Source organism: Pristis pectinata, chromosome 9 (assembly GCF_009764475.1).
Source record: "Pristis pectinata isolate sPriPec2 chromosome 9, sPriPec2.1.pri, whole genome shotgun sequence".
In the NCBI taxonomy this organism is placed as follows: domain Eukaryota; kingdom Metazoa; phylum Chordata; class Chondrichthyes; order Rhinopristiformes; family Pristidae; genus Pristis; species Pristis pectinata.
In genome coordinates, this window is record NC_067413.1 from 27,614,113 (window position 1) to 27,626,772 (window position 12,660).

Here is a 12,660-nt window from a genome sequence, read left to right on the forward strand (position 1 = left end):
CACTGAGTGCTAGAGGGGAGACCTTAGTGTGATATTGTGAGGGAGATGGATTAACATCAGTGACAATACAGTAGGCAACATGAGGTGTTAGTGAGGTGGTGGGAAATCATTCAGTGACAATGTGACAAAGCTGGATTAGTTTTAGTAGGAACACATGACTGGTAGAGGAGGGGGGAATAAGTGTTAGGGGACCGGTTTCATATCAACAGATGGAAAGTCAGTAGAATGGTACTCTCTTAATACTCATCACCTTGTCTATCTGTTAATTCAGATCAAATATATGTCTCAGACTGTTCACAACATAAAACTTAAGAGTCAAATTTATATTTAATGGTGATTATAATTTATTGCAACAGGTCCTGATTATTCAGACAATGTAACTCACACTTTAAAAGTACTCCAGTTTCACACTAGCCTTATGACCATACTAAGAGGTATAGATATACTTGATCAGGCTTTTAAATGTCACTTGCTATTGATCCAGAGAAATAATTGGTGGTGTCTCAAGAAAAGAGGTTGGGACCCAGCCCAAAGATTGAATACAAAGTTTGGATTGCAAATTTTACTCTTAAAATATGTCGTACTTTAACAACATTTTCAAGGAAGTCCACAGGCATTTTTTTAATATATTTTATAGATTACGTCTCATGATTAAGATTTTTGGCTGCCTTGGCGATTGGTTCTCTCTCGTTTGCTGCTGTTCATTGTCCTCTTTCAAATTCTTCACTCAGTTCTGCAAGAAAGAAAGGCAAAATGCAGATTGCACTCAGCACTCACAAGTCATGACTGAGCATTTACCCCCAAGGGCACATCAGGAGGGAGTGGGATATTCATCCACTTTAACCTGTTCTTACGTTTAACTGGATTACTGCTGATCTGCATTTCAACTCTATTTAGATCCCTTTGCTTCATTTTCTTGATAATTTTGTACAATAACGTCAGTCCTTATCATGGAAGCTCTCAGCCTTAGCATTTTGGAGGAGAGTTTTGCAAGATTTCCTCTACTTCTTATGTGAAAAACTGTTTCCTGATGTTTCCCTTATGTCAAGAAAATTAGATCCAACTCTAGCTTTAAGATAAACCTCTATGTTCTGGGCTTCGTCCACTAGAAGAAGTAGTTTCCCTCAATCATACCTGAATGAATCTTAGAGCACTACAGCACTGAAACAGGCCCTTTGGTCCATCTAGTCCATGCCAACCTGATCTCCTGCCGAGTCCCATCTACCTACACCCAGATCATATCCCTCCAAACCCTTCCCATCCATGTACCTATCTGAACCTCTCTTAAATATTACAATTGAATCTGCATCTACCACTTCCGCTGGCAGCTTGCTCCACACTCGCACCATCCTCTGAGTGAAGTAGTTTCCCCTCAGATTCCCCTTATATATTTCACCTTTCACCCTAAACCTACGTCCTAAACCTTAGGGGAAAAAGCCTGTATGCATATACCCCTCATAGTTTTATATACCTCCTTTTAACATTTTAAATGTCCAACTTAGATGGCCCCTTAACCACCATACATAAAAATAGGATAAATCTATGTGACCTAATTTCATAATCTGACCCTTCAGTCTCCGAAATAATTCTAGTGAATCTACATTTATATAATCCCCAACCAAACCATTTCTCCTGAAGTATGATGCCCAACACTTATACAAGACAGGCCTGTCCAAAGCTCTTTACTACCAAAGCATAATGACCTTCTTTTGTAATCCAGAACACTAGTGATGAAGTCCAACAATCCATTAGTCCTATTGATTGTTCTTTATATGTGACCAATGGCTTAAATCATTTGTGTACTCCAGCCTTTATTGCTTTTTTCCAATGTTCGTGATTTTTTAGAAGTCAAAACAATAACACGAAGCATGAAAATATCTATTCAGCCAACTGAGATCACACCTTCCCACTCACTGAAACATCACTGATGGACCCCAGATTTATAGAATCATAGTCGTAGAGTAATACAGCATGGAAACAGGCCCTTCATCCCAACTCATCCATGCCAACCTGGGTGTCTATCCAAGCTAGTCCCATTTGCTTGAGTTTGGCCCATGTCCATCTAAACCTTTTCTGTCGATGTACCTGTCTAAATATCTTTAAAACATTATAATTGTACCTACCACTACAGCTTCCTCTGGCAGCTTTTTCCACATACCCACCACCCTCTGTGTGAAAATATTTCCTCTCAGTTCCCTTTTAAATCTTTCTCCTCACACCTTAAATCCATGCCCTCTAATTTTAGCCTCCCCTATCCTGGGGAAAAAAAACTATGACCATCACCTTATCTATGCACTTAATGATTTTATATACCTCTATAAGGTCACCCCTCCAGGGAAAATTGTTCCAGCCTATCCAGCCTCTCAAGCTTCCAGTCCCGGTAGAATCTCCTGGTGTATATGGGATCGTGTTCGCATGTTACTCTTTTGAAGTACAAAGGCGGCATTTGCTAGAGGATTATCATCATCCCAAAGTTCCTCTCCAAGTCCCAAACTATCCAAGCTTGGAATAACATAGCCATTGCTTTGTTAAAATCATTGAAATGCGTACCTACCTGCAGTGTTGGGATATCTTCACTACTGGATAAGGAAATATCAACTTCTTTTCAGGCATTAAAGATAGGCACCAAATACTGGCCTTATCAGCGAGACTCATACTGTGTGCACCTGCTGTTGTTTTAGGAGCTGGGCATTATGGATTTGGAAGATGCTGCATCTTATCTTGCAGATAATACACACTGCAGCCACAGTGCACCAGATATCGGAGATGTGCATATACATGTTTAAGCTCATTGGTCAGGTGCCAGTAAATCCAGCTTCTACATCCTAGATCCTGTCAAAGTTCTTGTATGTTATTGCAACTGCATCAGTCCAAGCATATGGGAAGTATTCCATCATATTCTTGAACTCTACCCAAAGGGAAGAGAAAGACTTTGAAATACTAGCCAGCTGTAGTAGCCATGGTATTTATGTGGCTGATAAAATTGGCAAGACCTGGGATTTGTGGGGATTTAGTAGCAGTAATGCCATCAGTTATCATTAGGCCCTGTATTGCTATATATTGTCATTGCCTGATACTAATTAAATCTGGTCTGTCAATTCACTGGTCTCTGCTTGAAATACTCACCAACAAAGAAGGATTACTACCTCTATATTAAGAAGTCTATATTGAAAGTATATATGAAGAAGGAAGCATACATTGTGTTTAGGAGGTCAGGGATGAGTGAATCCCTTGATGACCTTAAAAAGATTAAGAATATTCTTAAGAGGGGAATCAGGGGAGAAAGAGGGTATGAGATGGATTTGGCAGGTAAGATTAAGGAAAATCCTAAGAGGTTCTATAGCTATTACAAAGAGTAAAAGGTGGCTAGCGAGAAAGGAGGTCCCTTAGAGATCAGCAGGGCTGCCTATGTCTCAAGCCGCAGGAGATGGGTGGGATTTTTAATGAATACTTCTCCTCAGTGTTTACTGAGGAAAAAAATCACGGTCACTCAAAAGGTAAGGGGAACTAGTGGAGATGTTTTGGAGAATATTCATATTTCCAGGGAGGAGGTATTTGCAGCCTTACAGTGCATTAAGGTGGATAAATCCCCAGGGCCTGACCGAGTCCATCCTAGGATTTTGTGGGAGGCTAGAGGAGAAATTGCAAAGGCCCTTGCAAAGATATTTTCTTCATCGTTAGCCACTGGTTAGAAGACTGGAAGGTGGCTAATGTTCCGTTGTTTAAGAAGGGTAGCAAGGATAAGTCAGGGAACTACAGGCTGGTCAGCCTGACATCAGTAGTGGGGAAGATACTGGAGGGAATTCTGAGGGACAGGATCTACCAGCTTTTTGATAGACAGAGTCTGACTAGGAGGAGTCAGCATGGCTTTGTGTGTGCAAAGTTGAGCTTGACAAACCTTTTAGAGTTTTTTTGGAGGTAACCAAAAAGGTAGATGAGGGTCGGGCAGTGGATGTTGTCTGTTTGAACTTTAGCAAGGCCTTCAACAAGGTCCCGCACGGTAGGCCGGTCTGCAAGGTGAGGTCCCATAGAATTCAGGGAGAGCTAGTTAGGTGGATCAAAAAATTAGCTCGGAGGTAAGAAGCAGATGGTGGTGGTTGGAGGTTGTTTCTCGGAATGGTGACCAGTGACTAGCGGTGTGCTGCGGGTGTCAATGTTTGGACCCTTGTTATTCGTTATTTATATAAATAACTTGGATGTGAATGCACAAGGTTCGATCAGTAAGTTTGCTGATGACGCGGAATTACGAGGTGTTGTTGATAGTGAAGAAGGTTATTGTAGATTACAGGGGGATTTTGATCAGTTAGGGAAGTGGGCTGAGGAGTGGCAAAAGGATTTCAATACAGATAAGTGCAAGGTGATGCATTTTGGAAAGTCAGACTAGCGTAGGACTTATACTATGAATGGTAGGGCACTAGGAAGCATAATGGAACAGAGGGACCTAGGAGTACAAGGGCATAGTTCATTGAAAGTAGCATCACAGGTAGACAGGGTAGCAAAAAAGGCATTTAGCATGCTGGCCTTCATCAGTCAGTGTACTGAGTGTAGGAGTTGGGACATTATGTTGCAGTTGTATGAGTTGTTGGTGAGGCCACACTTGGAGTACTGTGTACAGTTTTGGTCACCCTGTAATGGGAAAGACCTGGTTAAAATGGAAAGAGTGCAGAAAAGATTTACAAGGATGTTGCCAGGACTAGAGGGCCTGAGTTATAGGGAGAGGTTGGCCAGGCTAGGTCTTCATTCCTTGGAGCGTAGGAGAATGAGGGGTGATCTTATAGAGGTTTATAAAATCATGAGAGGCATTGATAAGGTGGATGGTAGCAGTCTTTTCCCCAGGGTAGGGGAGTCCAAAACTAGGGTGAGAGGGGAAAGATTTAAAAGGGACCTGAGGGGTAACTTTTTCACGCAGACGGTGGTGAGTATATGGAATGAGCTGCAGAGGAAGTGGTTGAGGCAGCTATAATAGTATCATTTAAGAAGCACTTAGATAGGGATGTGGAGGGGCGGGGCTTAAGGGATATGGGCCGAACGCAGGAAATTGGGACTAGAAGGGTGGGCACCGTGGACGGCATGAACTTATTGGGCCAAAGGGCCTGTATCCGTGCTGTACTGCTCCATGGCTCTATGACTCTAAGTCACATCTGGTCTGCCCAATCGGCATCCCTCTAGGTACAGTATTGACTTGTGGCCACCTCTAGTGAAGTCATCACGGATAAAAAGAAAAAAATTCTTACCTGTACGCAGGTGACCAAGGTTCTTACTGGTTTAAGGACATTGAATCTAATTGTAATCACTGAGTTGCAGGTTAGTGTGGTCTGTTGGGAAATTGGAACAATAAATGGAATAAATAGGTGCACTTTCAATTTTCAGAATCTATCCATACCTTGAGGCATGTTACATTTCATTACACAGGTTTGGAATGAAAAGGCCCATTAGTTCTTTAGACTCCCTTCCACAAGACCAGTCCTACAGCCTTCCCATTATATCATCCAGTCTCATCCTAAATGTGTCCTAGCCTTGACATTTTACTTAGAAATTTCCTCTTCCTGAAGAATTTGAGCTGCCCTTCCTCCAAGCCAACACATCTTTATGTTGTCTAAGATTGAACGCAGAATTTCAAATGCAGTCTATTCAGAGTTTTAACAGCCTCTGTGTTCTGATCCATTTAAATTAAAGACCAAGATATTTTAGGTCTATTAAATGTTCTTTTGCAGCTGATCAACAGCTTTCAGTTAATTCCATATATGAATGTTTAAATTCCTTGGTCATGAGAACCACAGGAACTGTGATCTTGTAATCAATGTAAAGATAACGAAGAGTATTCCTGTTTCAGGAGTCTGTTGTTGGGCATGTGAATGATATGGCTTGCCCAACGGAAGTAACTTTGTGTAACTAGTGCCTCAGTAATGGGGATGTTGACCTGGGAGAGGATGCAGACATTAGTTTAGATCACTTCTGGGATTTTAGAGGATCTTGCAGAGACTGGGTTGGTGGTATTTTTCCAGTCTCTTGAGATGTCTGCTGTAGGTAGTCTAGGTCTTAGAAGCTTAAAGGAGGGCAAGGATCATTGATGAGAGGTAGACCAGAGTTTGGTGCCAGGTCTGCGGTCTTGATCTTCAAATATCCTTCTCCTCATTTGACCAGACTCTGCTAGTGCATTGAAGAGAGTGGTGTGATTGAAAAGAGACACCTAGAGGTGCCAATATATAATTCCCTGAAAATCTAAGTGTAGGTACATCAGTCTAAAAAGGCCAAGACTAGTTAGAAGATAATATGTAGGAAATGAATATAACAGAAACACTTAGCAGGTTAGGCAGCATCTGTAGAAAAAGAAACAGAGTAAATCTTTCAAGTTGAAGACCCTTCATCAGAAGTTGATAAGAGAGAAAACAAGTTAATTTTGATGTGCAGTGAAAGTAAAAGATGGATGGAAAAGCTAAAGGGCATATCTGTAATAGAGTGAGGTCAAAGTTGCCATGGGGATAGGTGCTAGAGGTGCTAGAGGTCAATGGGTGAATACAAACAACAGAATGTGGAAAGTTGCATAATGCAATACCTGGACATGCCCAGCAAGACTAATGGAGAGTAAAAAAACTGAACCAGTATCACAGAAGGATTACTTACAGGAGAAGTGGCCGGTTCTGATGCAGACAGAGAAAACCAGTTACCTGAAATCTTTTGTCTTCGAGTACAAAAGTGAAGCAGTCATACTAAGTGATATAAATGTCAGTCCCATCACAGTTAACAGCAAATGCATTTAGTCCGCACTGTTATTGAAAAGACAAAGCATGGAGCATAGATTCTCCAGGACGATACCAGAGGTCAGGAAACCTAACTGCAGGTGAGATGAGATACTGAGATTATTCCCCCTGGAGCAGGATAGACAAGGGGATAATTTAATGCAAGTGCTTTGATAGAGTTTGAGGAAATACTTTTACCTCTGATTGGGTAACCATGGACAACAGGACACCATTTTAATATTGTCACTAAAACAATGAGGAGAATTTTTTTTTAAATTTCGACAAACAGAGCCTGTAATGTTTTTCACCAGAGAATTGCTGAGACAGATACCACTACTTAAGACAAAATTAAATATTTGAAGTTAAGGCAATGGGAAGACATTAGAACACTAAATTTGGATTGATCTCAAAAAGATCTAACAGAAGTGATTGGCTGGTGGGCCTCCTGTTTTGCTAATATACATTAAAAATGGTGTGGGATAAGTTAGAGACAGAAGAGACTACAGATGTTGGAATCTGGATCACACTTCAGTGTGTCGAGCAGTATCAGTGGGGGGAGTGGGGGGGGGGAGGAAATGTCAACGATTCGACTTGAAACTCTGCATCAGGACTGGTCCTGAGGCAAGGTATAGGATAAGTTGCATGGGAAAGACATAACACAGACAGTAGAAAGGGGTTCAATCGGCAATTATAGATCAGCACAGGAACCACAAGGCTTAGCGTGGCCCTATCTCCCATCTGTCATTTGTCTCATTCTACGTGAGCAACATTTCTTTTGTAAAAGACGACGAAAATCCTTGGAGCAATGGTGACTGGATGCTTGAACCTGCATTTGCCAGATTTGGTTGGTTCCCAATGGCAGGCTCATGGATCCCATGAGGAGGTTTAGAATCAACAACATCCATCACTGCAGCACAGTGGACAGAATACCCACAGGCCCAGGCCCAGGATCTCTCCACCCACTGTCATCCTAAATTAAAAGGGGGATTTGTGAAACACAGGTAATCCCATCAGGTCACCATTGTCAATGAGACACTGACACAGTGAGGGCAGAAACACACTTACCCCAGCCACAGGAGTGGCATTGGTGCTGTGTTTTTTTATATATAAAAGGGTAACACTAAGGATTGATCTGTACAAGAATGTAAAGGCTTGCGCAGTTTTATTATTGTATATAGTTTGTCTTTTATTATGAATAAAGTTTATTTTGGATTAAAAAAAACTTACCCCATTATGCATGAATGCACACTCTTGTATTCTGTCCTCCATTCCCTTAGTGCACACGGTCTCCTTGAGGGAAAATCCTATCTCATATTCCTTGCCTTGTGATAGTTCCTACAGAAAGAAGAGATCGTGAAGTCATTGCATACCCTCAGCAGTCCTCTCCAGAGAATCAATTCTGATGGCAGACTTTTGCTTCACTTTCATCAATGAACTGATCTGCTCACAAGCTGAGAAATTTTTTCCAGCAGAACAGTATTTTTAAAAATCTAACAACTTTATTCAACAGCATGAGCTTCCACACTACAGGTTGGAATCAGGGTAAAGTTCCTTCTAAATTTCCCCATCAAATACTTCCAGGGCAGGCTTAGCACAGGTCAGAGTTGGAGTAAAGCTTCCCACTATTCTCTCCCTTCAAACACTGCAAGTAAAGCAGGGAATAGATACAGGGTGACGTTCCAACTACGTTCCCTGTCAGATATTTCTGGGGCAGGTACAACAGCAGTTAGATACAAACTAACACTGCCTCTGCAGTTCCCCATCCATCAACTCGAGGCAGGTAAAGTGCAAGTTAGAAGCAAACTGTTGACCTCTCTGCATTATTCCATCACTTTACTTTCCCATCATTAACAGTTCATTAACAGACTTCTCTGGTGTATAGTGGCCATATACTGTACAATCCCAGGGTCTGGCCCATGGTAGGTTGGGTATTCCTTGCTCTCCTCTTTGCCATAACTTCAATTATCCTTCATCTCCAGAATATTCAGGTTAGAACTTTCATTTATGTAGCAGGAAGATATCCCAACCAATGAGCCAGTGAATCTGTGCATTGATGGTGTTGCTTGATGAGGAATGTTGTTGCTTGATGAGGAATGTTGTTCAGCCCAGGTAAAGAATGAGTTCTGTTTCTACAGATGTCCATAAGTCAATTTTGTCCGTAAGTCAGAAAATACATAAATATTATTCAATATGGTAACCGTATCTCCACAGTACTGCAATGAATGGCATCAAAAGCACATAAGGAAGAACAATTACTAAAAGTGAAGAGAGAGAGAGAGAGAGAGAGAGAGAGAGAGAGAGAGAGAGAGAGAGAGGATACTCATTCTGCCATTTGTAGGAACAGAAGTATGTATGTACATTGGACTTTTGAGTTTAATAATATTATGGCAGTCCATAGGTCAGGTGCTCATGGCCTTTACAGGAGAACATGCATGCTCCTCCTCCAGTACTGCCATTGTAACATTCATATTTACCTAAACATGCCTCATTTTAACATCTATTTATAAATGACAGCACCTCTACAGTCCAGTCATCCGACAGTACTTCTCCATTTGGATTTAAGAAGTTGTGAGGATGTCTTCCTTTCCCCTCACTCCCACCCCACCCAAAGGTAAGGAGAGCTCAGTATAAGCTGCCCTCAGTACTGGGATATCTTTCATCCAAGAAAGCCATTCATGGTCCTGGCAAAATTAAGGTCACTTTTCAAAAGGAAAAATCCTCCATTGCTTAAGTCATAAATAACCCCAACTTCAGCAAATCACTTCAGGAAAGCACCTTTGACTCACTCATGTTTGTGGGTACATAGGGACAGCGAGCCATTCAGCCCTGCCAACCTGTTCCACCATTCTCCCAGAACGTGGATGATCTTTGACTTAACTCCATACTCCCCAACACTTTTGGTTGGTAAAAAATCGAAAAGTCTCAGAGCTGTAATTAACTATAGTCTTTGCACCAATTGTCATTTGTGGAAGAGCTATGCAAATGTTTAAATCACCCTGCACCCGTTGAGGTATTCCCTAACAACACCAAAAGTGCATGTCTCTAATCATGGAGTCATATAGTACAGGCTCTTCAGCCCATCTTATCCATGCCAACCATCAAGTGTCCATCTATTCTAATCCCATTTGCCAGCACTTAGTCCATAGTTTTTCATGCCTTAGTAATTCAAGTGTGCATCTGGATTCTTGTTGTATGTCATGAGAGTACCTGCCACCAGCACCCTCTCAGGCAATGCATTCCAAATTCCAAACATCCTCTAAGTGAAGAAATTCTTCCTTATATCCCCTCTAAAAATCTTACTCCTCACTTTAAACCTATGCCCTCAGATACCTCTGCTGTGGAGAAAAGTTTGCTACTGTCAACCCTATCTATTCCCCTCATAATTTTCTCCACCTCTATCAGGCTCCCCCCTCAGCCTTCTCCACTCTATGAAAAACAAACCCAGTCTGTCCATTCTCCCCTCATAACTGAGATGCTCCGTCTCAGGCAACATCCTGGTAAATCTCCTCTGCACCCCTTCCAAAGCAATCACATCTTTTCTACACTGAGGCAACCAAAGCTGCACACAATATTCCATATATGGTCCCACCAATGTTTTAGAAAGTTGTGGCATAATTTCCCTGCTCTTATATTCTATTCCCTGGCTAATGAAGGCTGGCATCCCATATGCTTTCTTTACAACCCTATCTACCTGTACTGTCACCTTAAGGGGATCATTGGACTAGTACACCATAATCTTTGGACTATGTTACCTCATCCTTGATTCCACAACCAGCAGAAGCAGTTTGCCCCTGACCTGTCTGGTAACCCTGCACGTTTCATACAGATGCAGTGGGGATGCTGTTTCAGATCGTGATTCCCTGGGTAAAAGAGCAGGTACCTATTCAATATCAATGACAATGGATTTAGCATAGCTGCTGACCAGTTGTAGTGTTAAACAACATCATTTCTGGGTCTTTCAGTGCATCCTGCAGTAAGATACGACACTACTGCAAGTATCAGGTGTGGAAATGGTGGAGAACAGAGCATGGCAGACAGGGAAGGGAGGAGAGGAGGGAACCAGACCAGACCATGCCCCTCCACCTTTATTCTCAGCCATGTGCTTGTCTGGAACTATGTCCACGGAGGTCCATTAAAAGACCTCCAGAGATCCTGCTCCAGGGGCGAATCAACACAGCTCCTTGCACTCACTGGGAGAACAGAGTTTTGTGTTGTGACTGTATTACTGTGACTCTATAACAGTTTACAAGCAAAAGCCCTGAGCTTCAATACTGATATATTGGCTAATAACAAATTTAAAAGCATGAGAAGCCATTCAGTTGAAAAATGGGATCTAGCAGAAAATAGATTTGCATTTGAAATTGAACTTCCTCCATTGTCACACTGCATGAAAGAGAAAAGACAATCCCCCAGCTCCCAGCCACACCACCTTCTGCCTTTGTTACATTTGTCCCTTGATGGTAGGACCTGTCACTGCGTGAAATATTATGAATGCTGCAAATCTCATTTTCTCACCAGAGTACAGAAGGAAAAGCAAACCAATTTAGTGAAAACTCTTGATCACTACTCTGTAATTAACACTGGAAAATGATTGAAACCAAGTCAGGGAAGTGCAAGTTCAGACTTGCTTCCAATGTCCTTGAAGGCTGATTAGTACCTCTCGTTTGTGACAAGACTGCTACCAGCAAAGCAATTGTCTGCTGAATGGTCTTAGAGACTGGGATTACTTTTGTGACCTATAAAAACTTATTCAGAAATAATTCAACATTTTACTTTTGCTGGCCTCTTCAATTGAAAAGGCCCAGGAATTATTTGAACTGTGCTCAGTGCAGATTACAACATAAGTGACAATCAGGGGCCTATTTACACCATGTGACCCCCAATGTCCATCTTAAATAGGCCAACGGCATGGAACAGGCAGGAACTTTATGCACCTGACCAAAGAGTGTTTCATCTAGGAGCAGGCCACATCCTTGCTGATGATTAGATCATGATGGTACAATCCTATTTTGAGGCTATTACTACCTGGCAATGCCATGCACAGATAGGGGAAACTGACTTCATTGCCTTCCCCTTGCCTCTGGCCGGGTGCAAGAAAAAGCTATGCTCTGCTTACTCCAACCCAGCTACCTCCTACTCCCAATTCAGAAGCATTAAGAATGGTTGTGAATCCAGTTTCACAATCTCAGCAGTTCAGTGATATCTCTATACCTTGATCGCGATGCAATGCGCTCCCATGAGCTTATAGAGGTTCTCCTGGTCAGACCCTGCATTGTATTTGTGAATGGCAGCACGCAGAGCATCCTTGGATGTTGGTGTCCGTTGGATCGGGCTGCCGTGCACCACCGCAGCCACAGCAATGCACACAAGGGCTGTCAACCAGGATCTCATCCTGTCAGACATCTCCTGTGCAAAACTCCAGTCAAAACTACAGCGACACACCAGCAGAGGCTTTCTTCCACTAAGTTACCTATTGGTTGCTGAGGTTAATTATTATCCCTGACCTTGAATATATCTTTGATGGCAAGGATGACCAGCTTTGTTTTCTTTTCAGATTGATTCTGTATTTCGGTGCTGGATGGCTGTCAACCAAAACAAATTCTTGTTGGTATCTGCCCTAACAAACAACCAGTTTTTTTTAATCAATTTGTGTTTAGAAATTTACAATCAGGGAAAAAAGGTAAGCAGAAAAATCCAACAATTAATATTAATGATCAGCTAATAATTGGATGTTGCTGTTTTACCACTTTGGCCTTTCACCTCCACAGGCCAGAGTTTTAACCTGCTGTGAATTCACTTTCACAATCCCAGCAGTTCAGTGATGTCTGATACTGAAGTCTCCTTGCTCTTCTGACTGCTGACTTTCTGAAGTGACTTTTGATCAAGCACTAAATCCTTTGCTGCATACCAGTGCTTAACT

At 42.0% G+C, this 12,660-nt stretch overlaps 1 protein-coding gene across 1 annotated transcript; it reads right to left on the reverse strand.

Moving 5' to 3' along the window:
• Nucleotides 1-308: 308 nt before the first annotated feature.
• On the reverse strand, nucleotides 309-12,179 carry LOC127574576 (batroxicidin-like). The gene is made up of 4 exons (XM_052023695.1): nucleotides 11,952-12,179; nucleotides 7,968-8,075; nucleotides 5,235-5,315; nucleotides 309-733 (listed from the first exon to the last, which is right to left on the reverse strand). The coding sequence occupies exons 1-4, from the start codon at nucleotides 12,141-12,143 to the stop codon at nucleotides 728-730; spliced, it is 387 nt and encodes a 128-aa protein (XP_051879655.1). The 5' UTR covers nucleotides 12,144-12,179; the 3' UTR covers nucleotides 309-727.
• Nucleotides 12,180-12,660: the final 481 nt, after the last annotated feature.

Excerpts from the sequence above, each read along its gene's own strand:
- LOC127574576 (XM_052023695.1), bottom strand. The coding sequence starts at position 12,143 with ATGTCTGACAGGATGAGATCCTGGTTGACAGCCCTTGTGTGCATTGCT. Across the intron at positions 8,076-11,951 it reads CGCATTGCATCGCGATCAAG|GAACTATCACAAGGCAAGGA; the intron begins GTATAGAGATAT and ends TTCTTTCTGTAG. Across the intron at positions 5,316-7,967 it reads GTGCATTCATGCATAATGGG|ACCACACTAACCTGCAACTC; the intron begins GTAAGTTTTTTT and ends ATTTCCCAACAG.